General features: G+C 41.7%; 1 protein-coding gene across 1 annotated transcript; it reads right to left on the bottom strand.

Annotated features, from left to right (window-relative positions):
• Positions 1-1,967: 1,967 nt before the first annotated feature.
• On the bottom strand, positions 1,968-19,122 carry LOC131256686 (probable protein phosphatase 2C 59). Its single transcript, XM_058257673.1, has 9 exons — positions 18,959-19,122; positions 18,613-18,841; positions 14,511-14,638; positions 14,141-14,239; positions 13,868-14,026; positions 4,079-4,165; positions 3,853-3,944; positions 3,162-3,236; positions 1,968-2,355 (listed from the first exon to the last, which is right to left on the bottom strand). Exons 2-9 carry the CDS (start codon positions 18,690-18,692, stop codon positions 2,209-2,211), a joined length of 867 nt encoding a protein of 288 aa, XP_058113656.1. The 5' UTR covers positions 18,693-18,841; positions 18,959-19,122; the 3' UTR covers positions 1,968-2,208.
• Positions 19,123-19,340: the final 218 nt, after the last annotated feature.

The following is a 19,340-nucleotide window of genomic DNA, read 5'->3' as shown; positions in this document are numbered from 1 at the left end:
AACTAGATGGAGCCAAGTGGAGGTATTATGGGGCGAGAAATGACATACCAAATACATTTGCAGGCAAAAGCAAGGGCAGGAAATTGCACATGGTGAACCACGCGTGTGTATAAGAGTCCGTCTACATGCCAACCATGCGCCCACACAGCACACGTGTGAAATCGAATCCGTGTTGCCCCTTCCCAGGAATCAAGCCAGGCCATCAACGACGGACCATGTTAACCGTTGATTTTGTTTCCTCTCAACAAAACAGTAAGCATGCACTATTTTCTGTCTTCTTCTTCTATTTTTTTTCCTATTCCTTTCTTCTTCTTCTTCATTTTTTGTCCAAGGGCTTCTAAATTGTGAGACCTCATGATCATATTGGCCTGATTTATGAGCCGGATGTTGCTCACAAATACCAGCCCATCCCATTGGCCTGGATCTCATACACGTGTCACATTTGCACATGTGCCGTGTTGCAGCACCTCTTCAATTCAATATCCTCATGGATGCCCAGGATCAACGTAGTTCGGGCACTTGCTCCTGGTGGGTGCTCCTCATTGCCACATGATCAGATAACACGAGAACCCATTGATGGGGCCCCTCCACGGATGGGCTAGGGGCTGAAAATAAACGATCTCGCACATCAGCTTGGTAGCATTCAAAGGGACGGTTAAAACAAAATGTGGTCAAACGGTCCACTTGAAGAAGAAATGGGCTAAGACATTATTACCAGCGAGATGGTATTGATTATCAAACACATCCAGTCATCATGGACTCCCATATCCCCATAATCATCACCCCCTTAACGGCCCTGACAAAGGTATGGCAGAAGTTACCAATCCGAGTCATATCTGACTCAGCAAGTCGACTCAGTTCTGCAGGCATTTAACCCCCATGCTCCAACGGGCCAGCCCCATGCCAAGTATCACGTGCATCCAACCTACCCATTACATGCTCGCTCCTAAGGGCAAGCAACCACACCGAACAACTAAGAGGTCGAATCAGTGCATGACTAGCAACGCGAGCCATGTCTGAGGCACACGAGCATGGTCAACCACACCACTGCTCCCTACCCAGGGCTGCAACTTGGGTCCGGTCAACCCGAACCCAACTGACCCCACCTGAGTTGGGTCTGGGTTGAATTGGGCTGTCAAAGTCCTCAGGCTGGGTCCAAATTTAAAAAAACCAACCCGATTTGAATTTGGGTTAGGTCCCGGTTGAGCAAATTCTGATTAGGTTCGCTTGGGTATAGTTCGTGCATTTGGGTCAGGCTGGGTTGGGTATAGAGGGCTTCAGGTTGAGTTGAGTTGCAGGTTGGGTCGACTTGAGGTCAGGTCGGGCTTGGTTGACCCTCACCCCTATCCCTAGTACAACCACCGTTATTCCGACTATTCATGCCTCCCACGGATGAGATCTTCGACCGTCAACTCACATTGCCAAACATAGATTCATCCAATACCAATCCCCAGCCCATCAATATATGCACAACCCATGTAGGAGCAACTGACATAGTGTCTCGAGACGCAGACGCTCCGCAAACTGCTGAGCTCAAAGCCACACATGCGAGGTCATGCTCGAACAGTCAGGCATGACACAGAAAATAGCATGGACACCACACAGGAGAATTCACAAACAGATAATGTGTAGTGCACATACAGCAACTCACAATCTCACACACAGATGCACTCCTAGTAGTTGGCTGCAAGGAATTGTAGGAAGCCATCAGCACATGTTTCCCAAACACCCCCTCACATGGCAACACAAGCACGCAGGACACTGTACTCCAATCAGATTTACAATCATCAATGGGTGGGCGGAAACATGGGCAGCGGTCTTCCTCAACACTATACATTTATTGATCAGATGGTTAGGATTGCCCAATCAAACCGACCTGCCTAGCAGGATGAATGCTGGAGAAGGGATCATTCCCCCCTGAATGCATGTGTGCGTGTCTTTTGAACTCGAAACCAGAAACATAGCAGTGGTGTTTTTGGAACTATACTACCTCGTGCAGATAGAAAACATGGTCTTTACAGATTCATACATTATATCATCAGCTAAACTACATTACAGTAACTACAGCCCTGAAAAGTGTTTTTTTCTTACCACTTTGAGACTTTCTGATTCTATGGTGGTTTTTCTGTAAACTTGACATTGGTTGGGGATTTTTATTTCAAGTCTATCTCCGTCAGGATACGGGTCGATGATGCTTTCTCCGTCATCTTACTGAGATGGGTCCCCATGGCCCGCTAAGAAACGAACAACGACGCAGGTTATGTTGTCTGCACTGCCTCGTTCATAGGCTTCCTGCATCAGCCTCTTGGCTGCTTGTTCTGGATCCTCTATGGATTTAACCATTGAGACGGCTTCCTTGAGAAAGTCAAAAGGAACCATGGCAAAGAGAGTCAGGTTCCTTGCAAGCCTCAAATCTAGGGGGGGCAGGGGCATTACCAGTTCCCAAGGCGGGCACAATGGTTGTGCCCAAATCGCAATCAACACACGAATGAGACCTTCCCATGCCTCATGTTAGCGCGTGTGGGAGGAAGCGTGGAAACAAAAGCAAGTATTAAGGTGCGTTTGGATACACAGGTAAATTGAATTGCAAATATTCAGCTTAATAAAAAGGAAGTGATGAAAAGTGGTAGCGTTTACTGGCATTCATAATGAGAAAGTAGCCCCGCATCCAAGGTTACATTCCCTTCAAGTCCAGCCTCGAAGTGAGGTGACTGCAATTTGCGGCCCAGTCCCTCAACATCCATGAGCCTGTTTGGGTGCCACTTCAAGATGAGTTCATCTCTTTCTAGTTAATCGTAATGTATCATAAACAATATTTCTTCTTGGAAAGGATTAACAATCATGAACTCTTGACTAGGATTAGCTAAAATGATATGAACTCATTTTTAAGTAGCACCCAAACGGGCCATGAGGAAATCACAATTTGGTTATTTCCACTTTGTTAGGATACTGATTGCATTTCAGGTCAATTGTGTCCAAACGCACACCTGGGGTGGATCCCATTTCCTGGACCACCCCAAGCAGAAACAGTACTCAGTCTGCTTCAGAAGCTGAGGCACTTGTACTCAGTCTGCTTAGGAAGCCCTGCTGACCATGATTTGACAGACACCAAAACGCACGAGAAACATATGCTGGAAAATAAAAATAAAAATTAAGAGAACCTCATTTGTCACGACATCCCACAGTCCATCACTTGCAAGGATAAGGAATTCGAGCGAACTGTCAATCACTTCTTCCTGCAGTTTCCAAAGCAATTGAATCAGTTAGATGATGACAGAAACCACACGACCGTTTGAAAACAATCAGAAAATTATTTCTGGAAAAGGATATCTCATCCCAAGAAAGTGACACCCTTCAAGGGTCCTCTGTGAGGCGGTTTCGCAGACAAATCAGACTCACATGTCAAAGCTGGAAACAAAGGATTCCTCCAGCATTTGATCCATTCCTGTTTTGCCTCACACTGCTATGGTAGAATATAGCAAAAATAATCTACCAAATGGATGACATAATAGAGGGGAGGGTTGACAATGTCTTGTCATTGCTGCATGGATATCCATGGGACCCATTCCAGACCCATACAACATCCAATGCACTCATCACACAGGCCCATGTTGCATTGGCCACAGCCAAACAGTCACACCAGCCACATGGACCTAACCATTGGATCTGTCGACTTTTGAGGGAATGAAGGGATGGCTGATTCACATTCAATGGACAAAAATCCTCCAGTTGAACAAATAGAAAGCCTGGGTGGTGTGGGTTTCAGGCTATGGCAATCTGGATACTGTACAAATATGCCACACGAACTGCGACTTAAATAACAACTGAAAAGTTTGCAAAGAATATCACAACCTGAATCTCTGGATCTGCAACAACATACTGCTTCAACAGCCTATCACCAAATGCACGAGAGACAGCAAGAACACCTCCAACTCGCCAAGTGCCTGCAGTTGCATATATTGGAGAGTACATAGGACTATAGATGCTCAAAACAAGGATTATAGATGCTCAAAACAACAAAGATTGCAGCTTCAATATCAGAATATAGTAAATGCTACTAGGATGGATTATCCTTTACCAGCCCACATCACAAAACCTCCGGCATCCTCAATCCGTTGCCTCTCATCAGTCTGGTCCGGCTTGTGATCTCGTGAAACAGCTATAGCTGAATGTACAAGATGGTTTGGTTAGATGGAGAGTGAGAAAGTAAAGGGAAAATGCAACAAAACATGCTTATACTTGAAGATAATGTACAGTTCAAAAGGCCATGGAATGGGAAAAAAGAAAAAAGAAAAAGAGCCTCTTCAGGGGATTAATTTCCATTGCAAAATAATTCCAGGCAAAGTAGTAACTGTCAAGCATGGACTCAGATTTTCAAGTAGAGGATACGTTACTGAATCTCAAGAGCACATCCATCAAAAGGAATCATCTAGATTGGAAGACCCTAACCTTCCAACCAAAGGCCCACAAATAGACAGTTAATAAAACAATACAGTAACAATCAGGGAAAAGGGCCAAATATTGGAGGGCAAGAGTCTTACAATCTGGAAGATTTCTGGGGCATCCCAATCCCCAGTTTTTGTGTGTGTGTGTGTGTTGTTTGGGGGGGGGGTGTAGACATCAGTAAACTGCATGTATCATTCCTGATGCATCAGGACACCATACCCATCCCCTATCCTTCCAGAAAAATTCAGATCCAAACCCTACAGCCAGAGATTTGATTAGCCACAGAGCCCTAATGGGACGTCAAAGGCAAAAAAGACGACAAGAGATACTAACATTCAAAGAAATTTTACAGTTCGGCTCGTGTTTTCCACCCATGGTTAGTCAAGCATCATTCTCAATTTTGACAGCCAATAAGATCCCACAACTTGTTACTTCCTCTTCATCAGTCTCATGGAGAAGCCCCTTTGGACCTAGCCAAAACTGCATGTAAAATAAAGAGCATTGTGTCCCTGTAGTATCCATGACTTATAACTGACCACGGCAATATGCTCATTGAATTATCCTTTCTTGAAGATGAACATGAGCTTCTGCAACAATTTTACTTTTTTTATATAGTTTTTCTATCAGTAATTTTACATTTTGATAGTTGATAGTAGCAAGTAATGATATTGGACAAATTACTGTCCTATCCAAACTTGCCAATGAAGGAGATGTAACAAGGCAAAAGCATTGGCTCTTAAAGGTCAAGAGAGAACTTCATCAGCAATTTCTCCAGTGTGATTATCGCCAAAGGAATCAGTGGCTTTGGCTCTTAAAGAGATCTACAGAACTTCTACAGCCATTACTTGCAGCCTGGTTATTGCCAAAGGAATCCACTAGATTTAGAGCGGCAATGTTGATCTGTGTTATCTTCAGCAAAATTCCCCGCATTTCAAATAAGCGATATATTTTGCTTGCTCATGTTGGGAGAGGCGAACGCATTAGCTAAGGCTTAAGAGTACCTTTGCTAGATCTTATTTACATGTCTAGAATTCATTCATCTTCTTTAATGTGCATCTTTTTTATTAATAAAATTGCATTAGTCTAAAAGAGTATATTTTTATGAGCAAGCCTAGGTAACATGGTCATGGACATGGACATGTGCCACTATTAAACATAGGCATGAGGTCTCAGACACATGGAGAATCCTAGAAAACCTACAAGCTTGTAGGTCCATACAAAATTAAAATCATTATCATCATCTAAGCCTTATCCCAACTAATTGGGATAAGCTACATGAATCCTTTTCTGCCATACCATTCCACTCTTTCAAGGGCCATAACTTCAGTTAGACCATAGGTCATCAAGTCTTTTGTTACTACCTCCACCCATGTCCTTTTGGGCCTTTCCTTTCCTCCTTATAGCCTTTACTTGTACGAACTCACTCAACATAGTTCTTGATCTCTGTTGCACATAACCAAACCATGTAAATCTACTTTCTCTCATCTTGTTACATTCTGGTGCTACTCCTAAATTCCCTCAAATGCATTCATTTATAATTCTATCCGTCTTGCCACTCATCCATCTCAACATCCTAATTTCGGCTACCATCCTATGAACATGTTGTTCCTTCACAGCCCAACATTCTGTCAACAGGGCTGATCTTATAGACATCTTACATGGCTGGTCATGTAGCTATCCTATAAAAATTTTCTTTCAGTTTGAGTGGTACATGAGGATCACATAAAACTCCAGAGGCACAACTCTATTTCTTCCAACTCAGTTGAATGCCATGGGCAACATCCTTTTCATTCTTTCCATTCTCATGGATTATAGACCCAAGATATTGAAAGTGGTCATTAGAACTTCTTGGTTAACAATATTTACTAATTCCTCACTCTTATTGCTACTAAAACTACACTCCAAATACACTGTTTTAGTCCGACTAATTTTAAACACCTCTCCATAAATCTAACTTTGTGTTTACGCCCTCCCTCATCTTATCAATCAAAGCTATGCCATCTGCGAACAACATACACCATGCAATCTCTTCCTGCAAATTCCTTGTTAACTAGTCCATAACCAATGCGAAAAGGTTTGGGCTCAATGTCGACCCCTAATGCAAGCCTAAAGTAATTGGGAACTCAGTTATCTCTCCATTAGTGGTCCTCATATTCGTTACTGCTCCCTCATACATATCCTTGATCATGTCAATATATCCTCTTGAAACTCTTTCCTCCTCTTGAAACTCTTTCCTCTCCCAACAGCCACCATATTAACTCTTTCGGGACCCTATCATAAGCCTTCTATAAGTCAATAAAGACCACATGGAGATTCTTCCCCTCTCCCTATATTTCTCCATCAATTGTCTTAAAGGAAAATAGCTCTAGTGGTAGACCTCCTTAGCATGAAACGAAACTGATTTTTTTATCCATTAGTCTCATGCCTTAGACTTTGCTCAATCCATACAAATTGCTCAATCCATACAAAATTATAATGACATTGAAAATTGCATTTTTGACATAAATGTTAGTGCACAAATGTGCAAGAGAGAGAATAAAATACATATCAAGATTAGTACTATATACCTACAAATACATTAATACTCTAAAAATACGAGGAGGCCTATATGCAACTAGCTGGACAATAAAGTTATTGTCCAATGAGCTCCAATTAGCAACATGTCACATGTGAATGACATCCAACCCATCCAATAAGATGGCCCAACCACAAAGATCAACTCATGCAAAAATCAGGCCAATCCACTTGTGAGTTGGGCCTCATGTGTACTTTGAGTCAAATCAATGGCTGTCAGTTATTTTCTATGGTGTGGCCCACATAATGAGTAGATCAGCTTGATTTTTGCATTGTGTCCTCATGGCAGGGCCAACCTTTTGGATGGATTGGATTTTCTACACACTTGACATGTTGAGATTCGTGAGCTAGTAGGACTATAACTTCATCTTCCAACTTGTTGCATGTGAGACCTCTATAAATACCACTAAAACACAAGAATGGAATATATCAAGAACATCTCGAACCATGCGCCACCCAGATCTTGGGCTCTCTTGGAATATGACAAAAATGGGACGGCATAGTCATACAAATCCAAAATATCAATGATGAAGATCTCCACAGACCTTATTTTTCCTGAATCCACTTATTCACATTAAATCCAACCACATAGTAACATTAAGACTTTGCCATTAGAGGATGATGAGGACATCATGCGCACACGCACACCCCTCTACGCACATACGCAAGGAGGAGGAGGGCCCTACCATCGATCTGAATCGATGACAACGTCCAAAGGGGACCCCTTAGCTAGGGGACTATGTTTTGGTTCCTTGGAGTGGACCCGATCGTCATGTGAATCCCACCATGGGATCTCATAATCGTGACCCACTATTCGAGATGATCTAGTACTTTGGGTTTTGCTTATTATTGTTATTAGGAATATCATAGACGGTTTAGATTGCTTTGATTAGTTGTTATTTTTTATTACTTTGTCTCCAAGTAATAGGGTACGCACATGACGCGAGTTTAAATCCATCGTTATTTTACAACCATTCCTTCTCTACAACAGATTTCTGGAATCTGGCCCTGCAGGAGGGCTGAAACTTCGGCGGAGCACCATACACGGACCGTATGTCGGATCGGACCGAAACTTGAGGGGATCGTAGTCCAACCCTAGCCGACCAGCCCCAAGGAGGAGGTTTTTGGTTTCATGGGCCCCACGCACGTGCGGACTGCCCTTAGCTCACGTGCGTTAGGCATGGCTTGCTATCCACACACGCAAGCGGTCTTCAGGTTCACTCTCTCCTCTCTTTCACTCCTCTTACCTGATTTCCCTAACCCTAATCCTAAATTATCTTAAACTCCCAATTTCTTTGCCCTTTTTCCAACCCCAGGGTTTCTCAAATTGAAACTTGTGAATCCCTTGGATTGGAGAAATTATTCCTATGCATGTGTGGCTGAATCCAACCTCCTTTGAGTATTGTTTGGTCTATAATTTTAATTGATCCAGCCCTAGCATGTGTAGGCCCAGACCCGCATAGATTTCCCTTGATTGAGTGCTTGACTTTATGTGGGATGTGGAATTTTGTATGAATGTTTTGAACTAGTATGATCTAAAGCTTGGAATCTCGCATATCATATTTAAAATTTCATGTCCTGCATCAAATTTGGTATCAAAGCTTAGGGTTCTTATCAGGGAATGCATTGCATATTTAGGGCGTGTTTGGGCCGTGGGATTAGAAGGGATTAGGTGGGATGGGATTCATCTGGTCCCGTGCCACTTCCACTCCATGTTTGGGAAGAATGGAAAAGCTTGGAATTAGATTAGATGGAATTGCATTGGTTCCCGTGCCAATATCACTCAATGTTAGCAAGTTGTGTAGGTCCCACCATGATGTGTGGGCTATATCCACACCGTCCACCCATTTTTTGAGATTATTTTAGAGCATGGGCCAAAAAATCAGGTAAATCTAAAGCTCAAGTGGACCCCACCATAGAAAGCAACGGGGATTGAATACTCACCGTTGAAAACTTCTTTAAGGCTACATAAGTTTTGGATCTACCTCATTTTTAGGCCCATGCCATAAAATGAGGTTACAAAACAAATGAACGGTTTAGATATAACACGTGTGTTATTCTCAGTAATTTCAAATGATGGTGGGTATATCCATTCAATGTACCACCATATTATCAACAAAGCATGTCATTAATCTTATCCCATGGCAACAGGGACAATCCCTACCATGGGTAATAATTATGTTTTTTGAATCCCATCCCACCTAATCCCTTCTAATCCTACCTCCCAAACACGCCCTTAGGGTTTGGTCTACTCGCGTTTATTTTGCATTAAATTTCATCATATAGTGTTGTTTAGGACCCATCATTCACAACATAGACTGTTGAATTTTCTATTGTCAGAAATTCCTCAATTTTCATTGCTGAATTTTTTGTTAACAAACTGTTTGAATAGTTCTGTTGCTGGAATTTTAGAAGCGTTGCGTAGTTTCCCTCATATAGTCTTATAGGATCATTAGTCTCATTTAGACGCATATAGTTGTGTAGAGGGTTTTTGAGTTGAGTTAGTAGTTGTATGCCCACACTTATGGCTTGTGGTTTTGGTACACTAAACATGAAACAATTGTAAGAGTCAATGAACAAACTGACCCAACAGTTTGATTCTTTGGGTAAGCGCCTGGAACAACGTATTGACCAACGCTTGGATCAGTGTACTGTGCGTGTTACCCAATTAGAGACCTTAGTCCGGGCAAACCCCACCATTGGGGAAGATGTCCAGTCTCAGGCATGTGGTCGGGAGGATAGGCCAAGGAATGGAGGTGGCCAAGAAATTAGTCATGGGCACGTACTCGTGCACCCACACCGCAAGGGGCATCATGATCATTATGACCCAGATGCACAACTCCTCAAGAGAGTTAGAGTAGAAGCCCCTACGTTTGATAGTCACTTGGACCCTAAAGCTTTTCTAGATTTGTTGGCAGATATGGACCACTATTTTGAGTGGTATGACATGTCGGATGCTCGTCGAGTCTGGTTCGCCAAGATGAAGCTTATGGGCCAAGCAAAGAGGTTTTGGGCTACTATAGAGTGAAAGAAAGAAAGGGCAAGGGAGCTCCCAATAGTCCATTGGGGAGAAATGAAAGAAACTCTTAAGGAAAAATACCTCGCTTTTTTCTTACCACTTGAGGTTGGTTGAGGAATGACAGTCTCTTTGACAGGGTTCCATGAGTGTTGCTGAATACATTGAGAAGTTCGAAGAACACTTGACCCGTTATGAAGTTGATGAGAACCTTGTACTCACCCTTGCTCAATTTAAGACGGGCCTCCGTTCATTAGTAGAGAATTAGTCGCCAAGGACATAAATACTCTTGAACAGATGTATCAAGTAGTGTTAGAGATTGAGCAATACTTCAAAGCATCTGTGGAAAGGCAATTTGAGTCTCGTGATTTTGGCGTTAAGGCCAACCCTTCTGGGGATAAACCTGGCACTGGATATCAGTATAAGCCTTCCAGTAGCACTCAGTATAGGCCCAAGGATGATAAGTGTAAAGAAGTCGGATCTGGCTCATGCAGAAGCAAGGCGACTAGGTGTTTTAAGTGTCAGGGGTTTGGTCACTTTGCTCACTAGTGTGGTACGAAAGATGGCACCAAAAGTGTTCCTTATTAAGGGGCAAGTAGAAATAGTGCCCCCAGAAAATAACGGTGAGTAGGAAGAATATGAGCTAGCAGAAGCTCCTATTGATGAGGAAGAGGGAGCGCAAGAGTCTGCAAACCTTGCGATTATGCGTTGCGCCTTTGCACAAGCAAAGAATACCGACGATTGGCGCCGCAACACGATCTTTGATACTAACACAAAATGTGGTGATAATAGCTGCAAGATGATCATGGATAGCGATAGTTGTGCCAACATGACATCAACTGGCACTGTAAGCCATCTTGACTTGAAACTTGAAGCCCATCCTCAACCCTATAGTGTATTAGGTTGATGAAACTTCCATTCCAGTCTCGCACCGTTGTCTTGTTCATATTCAGTTTGGATCATATAAAGACACATTTTGGTATGATGTTGTTCTTATTCAGTCTGGGCGTATAAACCTAGGAAGCCTATTGATCTTGCCCCTATGTCACTGTCCTATAAGCCATCAGAGTCCGCCGTCCTTTGCGTATCACATTCATTCATTGTATCAAGAAATCAAGCGAAAGATCACAACTAGTAATGAACATTACAAATTTTCTGCAGACCAGCATAAACGTTTCAAGGAATTCAATGTAGGGGACTTTGTGATGGTCTGCATCAGGCCCAAGTGATACCCTCAGGGAACCATTCGTAAATTATATGCGCGTAGCGCTGGACCATTTAAAGTTATAAAACGAAACGGTCTCAATGCATATATGTTAGATCTTCCACCTTCCATGGGAATTAGTTCCACATTCAATGTGGAGGATCTAGCTGCTTTTCAAGGGACCACTGATACATTGTCCGGCCTTTCGCCCAACCATCCTAATTCCCCAGACCTGTCCCTTGATCCATAGCCTCTTCCCGACCCTTTTTTTCAGCCTCTATCTCCCATACCTACCATTCCCACACCTATAGAAGAAATAGAGGATATTTTGGACCATCAGATGGTATCAACATCGGACAGTAGGTTTCAAAAGTACCTAGTTAAGTGGAAATCATGCCCAGCTTCAGATATTACGTGGCTCACTGAGGAGGAGCTTTAGAGACTTGATCCTGACATCTTGGAGCGATCCAGGAGTTTTGTTTCGCCAGTGGCGAAATCTTCGCAGCCGAGGATGGTTTATGGGGACATCACACGCACACGCACACCCCCTACGCACGTACACAAGGAGGAGGAGAGCCCCACCATCGATCTAGATCGATGACGATGTCCAAAGGGGGCCTCCTAGCTAGGGGACTGTGTTTTGGTTCCTTGGAGTGGACTCAATCGTCATGTGAATCCTACCATGGGATCTCATAATCGTGGCCCACTATTTGATATGATCTAGTACTTTGGGTTTTGCTTATTATTTTTATTAGGAATATCATGAACGGTTTAGATTGCTTTGATTAGTTGTTATTTTTTATTACTTCATCTCCAAGTAATAGGGTGCACACGTGGCGCGATTTTTGGGCATAGGATTTATTATAAATAGGCACCCCTTGTATTCTTTTTTCTGATCGATGATTGAATAAAATTTCTACGTTTTCTTGCTCCTCTCCGAGTTATGAAAATCCAATTGGGTGCGAAGCCCTCCCTTCTTTAAAGGGCTAACTACCATGGTGCGAAGCCACACCCATCTCGATTCGCCCCCACCTTCTACCATCCATATTTCTCTTCTCCTATAGTCATTGCACCTACAAATCCATCGTTATTTTACAGTTGTTCCTTCTCTACAAGAGATTTCTGGAATCTGGCCTTGCAGGAGGGCTGAAACTTCGACGAAACACCATGCATGAACCGTACGTCGGATCGGACCGAAGCTTGGGGGGATTATAGTCCAACCCTAGCCAACCAGCTCCAAGGAGAGGGTTTTTGGGTTCATGGGCCCCATGCACGTGTGGACTGCCCTCAGTGCACGTGCATCAGGCATGGCCTGCTATCCACACACGAGGGCGGTCTTTAGGTTCACTCTCTCTTCTCTTACCTGATTTCCCTAACCCTAACCCTAGATTGTCTTAAACTCCCAATTTCTTTGCCTTTTTTCCAACCCTAGGGTTTCCCTAATTGAAACTTGTGAATCCCTTAGATTGGAAAAATTATTCTTGTGCATGTGTGGCTGAATCTACTCTCCTTTGAGTATTGTTTGGTCTATAATTTTAATTGATCCAGCCCTAGCATGTGTAGGTCTGGACCTGCATAGATTCCTCTTAACTGAGTGCTTGACTTTATGTGGGATGTGGAATTTTGTGTGATTTTTTTGAACTAGTATGATCTAAAGCCTGGAATTTCGCATATCATGTTTAAAATTTCATGTCCTGCATCAGAGGACAAGGCAATGATTTGCAAATATTCTCACTCCTAAAGGATCTTCAATCACCATTTCATTAAAATCTTTAATACCAATGAATGCAAAAAGGGTCACGCAAATCTCCCCTTGTCATATTTAATGATGCACGTGTACGTGAACTCTTACGGCATAGGGAGACAATCCAGTGCAATGTGCCCTTCCCTCATCGGATTATAGGCCGCCCCCCACCTTTAATTGATACAGACCATTAGATAAGGTAACCACCTACAAGTGGACAGATTAGTAATATAGGGGTCATCCGATCACAATGAATTTTGGAGAATGTGCAAATCCAAGTGGGCCTGTGCATCCATTTGGTCCAGATTAACCAAAGGCAAGCCACCAACCCATAAATGCATCTGCACTCTGATGTAGCACTGACAAGCCATGCTGGATCTCTCCTCTATGGCTTATGCATTTAATTTATCATGAAACTTCACGTAATAGAGAACAAATTTTAATATATGCATGATGCATGCAGCATGAGATTTCAGTACGCAAGGACAAAACCAATGTAGTGAATGGAAGACAAGTATCACCTTATACAGAAAAAATTTAATATATGCACAATGCATGCAGCATGAGATTTCTCTAGTAAGGATGAAAGCAATGTAGTCAAAGAATGGCAAGTTTCCTGTCACATGCAAGCACTATAAGAAAGAAGCCAATTGAATTTATAGTCCTAGACTATGCTACAAGATCTATTATTGAATCAGTCAATCTGGATATGAGTTTGAAGATTTAAATGGTCTATGAAACATGACCGGTCGGGTCAAATTCTCCAAATAACAATCAGAAACGAATTAAAGTTATACAAAGTCAATTGGAAGTTTCAAAAATTCCGTGGAGATATCATGCATGGAAACTTTTCAAATGGTTGAAGGAAATATCAGTCCCTTACCATTTCCACCCCTGCAGATAACAGCCCTGGAGTCCCCAACATTTGCAACAAGTAAACGATCACCTACAAGAACAGCAGTGGAAGCCGTTGAGCCAGCATCTCTGTTTTGATTGTTTTCCGACTTGAGAAATTCGGAGTCTGTGTGGTTGTATGCATCAGCTGCAGACACAGGAAGCAAACAAATACAATCTCAATGCCAATGTGTAAAATGAATATGAAATGGAACCTTAAGTCGAGCATACACAAGTGTAATGGGGAAAAAAAGAATGATACCTATAGCCGATTTGGTATCAGAAATGAACTTTGGGTGCCTGATCAGATTACTGAAGAGATTTTGTTTAACATACTCTGCAGCTCGAGCACCCCCGTGGCCTGAAGATACAATAAATGCATAAGATTAACAAAAGAAAGGCAAATTACACAGCAATCTAGAGTACAAAATAAAATATCCTTCAGAACAGTTGCAAGCACAAACTAATATCAGCTTCAACTAAATTTATAGATTCTCCAGCAACAGTTAGTAATGCAAAGCAAAAGAAAGTAGCCTGCAATTTCAAGTCAGAATGGGCTCCATTTCTACAACCATATAAATATGATTCTGCTTTTGTGGCATTAGTATGTACAGAAAACTATAAATACTTACCATCAAATACTCCAAACAGACCCACTATTTCTCCATTAACACCATCAATTCTGGTTTCATAGAAATCCTCCATGGAAGACCTTTTCCCTGGAGAGCTGGCATATCCATAGCCAAACTTCCCATTCTGACTGTTGCAAGAAACATGTTGGGAATAAGTACTGGAGATGAGACAACCCATGCAGACAACCTATGCCTACCACCATGATAGATAAAGCAGCAAAAGTTCTAGCTATCATGTTCCATAAAGCAAGTAAAAGTTCTAGCTAGCATGTTCCATAAAGCAAGTAAGATTGCTATGAATATATCGGTACTTTTCCTAGATTAATGAATGTTCTGGATTAGTTTTCACTAAGACAGTTGTTTCAAACATGAATCAATCTTGATCAGTGGAACAAAATCATTAAGAAATTAAGACATATATAAAACATCTAAAAATCAATCATTAAAAATTTTCAGGTCACTATGCCAATTGCCAACTCAAATAGTTGGGACAAGGCTATGATGGTGGTAGTGGTGGTGGTGGTCCTTCATCACATTAAATCCCATATAAGCAACTCATGTGATTAACATGATATGATTGGTAAAAAGCATCTAAAATTAAGCAGATATCTAAAGCATAACTCAGGCACTCATGATGAGTCCAAACGTTAGATTATTGATGGCAGTGAAAAAATATCATGAAAATAATTTGAAAACCAAAACCCCTCATTTTGACAATGAGAATAATGATGTATTAGTTATGACTGTAAAAAGAAAACCAGTGCTATTGGATTCTATATCCAGAAGGAATGGAGGCAAGTTTAATATGATTTGAAACGGAAGTCAAGGGAGCATTGTATGGCTCATAAATCTTCTAAAAATAACAACCGAGATTCAGCAATGCCTTCAACTGGGCTACAGACAAACAAATATATACAGGTATCCAAGCAATAAATATAACGAGCTATAAGAGACCTTGAAATATAGTAGATTGATGAAAGAGAAACCAAACATCAAAGAAAACTGCAAACTAATTAAATTCCTGCATGGATCATTCTAAAAGTATTGCACAGTGCATGGTTAAGCAGTAGAATAATGACTTTAAAGGTATTGGTGTGACTTAGAACTGAAAAGCCGGCATGTGATGCGCATGGGAACAGAAGGATAGGGATAGGGTGAAAGGGTGAATTTTTTATTTTGTCAAGGATAATGAAATTTTATTAAAGGCTCGAAGGCAAAAGTCAACTAGAAAAGAGTACAAGGCCAAATAAAAGAGGGAAACCAAAAAGGAAAGCTATCATGCCAGTTGCTTCAGAAGAGAGGCCCACTCAAAATTTTGGGCCGAAATATTAGCTATAACTACTTTGATTGGAGAAGAAACATTTCTAGAGCAAGGTCTGTTCCTTTCAGCCCAAACATCCCACCACACCACCAGAGGCGAAATGTGCCAGCGAGCCCCATCCTTGATACCCAAACCTCCTCTATACCAAGCCCACAAGAGAACCTTGGCATTATCTGGCATTATCCAGAACGGGTTGAAGGAAGAAAGAAGAAATGAACATAACCTTGGACATGAAGGAGCAAGCAATGAAAAGATGATCGATTGTTTCCTCAGCTTGATAACAAAGAAAGCAACTATTCAGAATGATGGGAGACTGCTTCTGTAAGTTGTCTATTGTTAAAACTCTCTTCCTTCCTACTAACCATGTAAAGGCCGCTGGGGGGGTGGGGGGGGTGGTGTGAAATAAGATTTTAATGGATTGGCATTTTGGGCATACATAATTATAACAGAGTTCGAATTTGCAAACTAATGTAGGTGAATTTTAAGAACATTTGGTATGAATACCAATGAAATTTTATATTCTCATAACTGGTTATGGTGGTGGAGGGAGATCCAAGTGGAAATCCGAGGAATAAAATCCTGGTTACTTCCCTTCGATGATGCCTTCTCTGATCAGGTCATGGTGCAAGGGAATTATAAAAAATACCATTTCGTGGGCCTCAGGGTTGTCTATGGAACTTTCAGTTTTCCTTTACTATCAGCGAAGAACAAAGTTGCAGTCTAGGTGGCTTCTCTTACGCCTTATTTGGACTACAAAACTGGGTTTCTAGAAAACCTAGTTTTTTGTGGTCCTACTGGCAACATGTCAGCAACCTTTTCAACTTTGGGACCTTTCCTCACCTGAATTGGAGTTCCTTAAAACCAACTCCTATTTGTTTTTCACCACTCCAATTCTGGGGAGCATATAGGGGCACCAAAGCTTTCATCAGGCAGACCCACAAAACCAGGTTTTCGGGAAGACCTCGTTTTGTAGTCAAATGAGGTCCTAACCTTTATTTTCATTATTGTGCCTAGAGAGGTGAATGAGTTAAGAGGCAACCCTACCATAGGATTGTTTATGTTGTTACATTTGTTTTTGCATTTCCTATCCATTAGCCTGATGAATTCGGCATCTTTTTATACCCTTTTCACTAAGGTTTAGTTGCCCATCAAAAAAAAAAAAAAAAAGTTCAGCAATCTCATAATTGCCGGCAATTTGTAGAATAAATTGTATCCAGAAAGGTTATCTGACTCAGGGGCTGTTCCAGCGCATGGTGCAGGAAAGGTCATGTGGTTCACTCCAGTACATGCACTACATATATACAATACAATCTTATAATACAAATTCATAATTTCATATTGTAATTTATAAATGAAATGATGAAGTTTATTATTATAAATCTTGCATGCATAGTATTATACGATATGCATGCTTTTGCTTATATCTCTATGTTCCAAATGTTCTAAATATCATGCATGCAAGATCTACAGTAATAACCTTCATAATTTCATAAACTTGTATTACAGCCTAATCGACACTACAAATATAGAACCATAATTTCTAGGTCAGCAAAATTATTGACCCGGATCGTAAATGACCCATAACCCAAATCGTGCAAGTTGGAATGGAAAATATAGGGGGTTGGTTATTTAGGTAAAAATGGTATAAATATTCAATGAAATTGCACTTTTGCCATCTAGTGAGTGGAAGTATACATGGATGCACAGTAAAAGCTGGGTTAAGATTGGAATCTAATTAGTGGAGCGCTGAAGCTATAAATGATTGAAAACTTATAGGCTGTTTGTGTGAGACACCATTATGAGTAATGAGAGACATCTACATACCCAAACTCTGCTTTATTGCGATTCGGTTATGCATGCATTTCAAAAAATCAACTGAGTACAAGTTCCGGTCAACACAGAACCTAGAACCCATCAAATCCAGGTTCAAATTTATCTTTAAACGTCACTTGAGTATTTATAATTATAACCAAAAAATGTTTCGAGGCCAATTTTAGCAATAGAGCTTTATGGAGCCGGCAAAAATGGAATGAGCCCCTACATTCAACCAATTTGCATGTGGGGCAGACACCTGAGACATGCATCAGGTAAGCCACGCCATGTAGGTGACATGGCCCAAAAATTGGTCCAAAGAGCTCATCTGGTTAGTCGCACATAGATAAAACTAGCTGATTTAGTAAAAAAATTCAATGGTCCGCATCCAACATACATGCATGGGCTACCTGATGAGCCAACAGACCTGATTTTCAGCCCATGTCATCCTCACAGCAAGGCCCACATGCCACATGTTTCAGACATGGCCGTCCATGTGAAGCAGCCACATGTGAAGGCGCCGCACATACGTGGAGGCATGCGCGCCGCCCTATCGAAACTCTACAACAATGTCTACCAAAAACCGCATAATCCAAATACACCGTGGCACACTCAAAATTAGCTAGTCGTCAATCGATCAACAGACCGACAGAACACGACATCGACCGCAGACACCAGAATCTTTGCTCCATCAAATGAGAATCAAATCAGCCTATTCAATGGAACAGACAGACAAACAAACGAGAACTCAACATTCGTCCATCCACATGCACCCTAATCAATTCAAATTTCCAATTCTGCTGATAATAAAACCGTCATTCCTACAGATCCTAATTTCAAGATTCCGCCGACAATTTTCCACACAATCACAATCCTCTCGATTCATAACTGCCAGATACAGCAATAATAGAAATCCTACGGGAAACCGTAACCGGAAAACTGAAATAACTGTCATGTGAGGTAGATTACCTGAGCCCTCCCCCACTAACGGGGGAATCGTCAACCTGTGTCCCGCTCGTCGTGGACAGAACAGGATTCAGATATCCCATGGTACAACGATTGCAGCTCTCAGATAAATTGAAGAAGAACAAGAAAAGCAAGATTTTTTTTTAAAAGTAAAAAAATTCTATTCGCGATTGGGATCAACGGAAGTTAGGTATCTCTGTAACGGCGTCATCATCATCTCATAAAACTACCCCTGCAAAAGAACGGAATCCCGAATTTCAGAAGATCTAGACAGAAATGAGATTGTAAATGAACTGAATTGAAAGAAAATGGCAGGATCTGTAATTCTGGTGGAGCGAGAGAGAGAGACCTGTTGATTGTGAGAAACAGCCACGCAGAAACGGAACTAGGTTTTAGAGAGAGGGAGATAACGGAAAGAGAAAACCAGCGGCTTCCAGAGAGAGAGAGAGGGCGAAAGAAAAACCAGGAAAAGGGTGGGAAAAGGGCGGGTGGGATTTCTGTTTCTTCGTGCCAAAAACAGGCAATACGTGTCGCCGGTAAATAACGTTTGGAACGGCGAGGACTCGGTCAAAACAGCAAACGTGAGCATACCAAACGACGCGACTCACGCGAGTGAGATTCTGAAATGGCTTGTTGTCCACATGCTTGCATGGAAATCTTGGAAAAGATCTGGACCATTGGTTAGCTATTTCAACTGGTCTCATTCTATGATCAGTGAATAAAGTATTTTA

The sequence above is a fragment of the Magnolia sinica genome, chromosome 9 (assembly GCF_029962835.1).
Source record: "Magnolia sinica isolate HGM2019 chromosome 9, MsV1, whole genome shotgun sequence".
NCBI classification, from domain to species: domain Eukaryota; kingdom Viridiplantae; phylum Streptophyta; class Magnoliopsida; order Magnoliales; family Magnoliaceae; genus Magnolia; species Magnolia sinica.
Note: the sequence above shows the minus strand (reverse complement) of the source record. Positions and strands in the feature narration are given on the sequence as shown.

Coding starts and splice junctions, on each gene's coding strand:
- LOC131256686 (XM_058257673.1), bottom strand. CDS start 18,692: ATGGGATATCTGAATCCTGTTCTGTCCACGACGAGCGGGACACAGGTT. Junction 3,945..4,078: donor AGGTTTTGTGATGTGGGCTG/GTAAAGGATAAT, acceptor ATGCAACTGCAG/GCACTTGGCGAGTTGGAGGT. Junction 3,237..3,852: donor TTGCAGATCCAGAGATTCAG/GTTGTGATATTC, acceptor TGGAAACTGCAG/GAAGAAGTGATTGACAGTTC.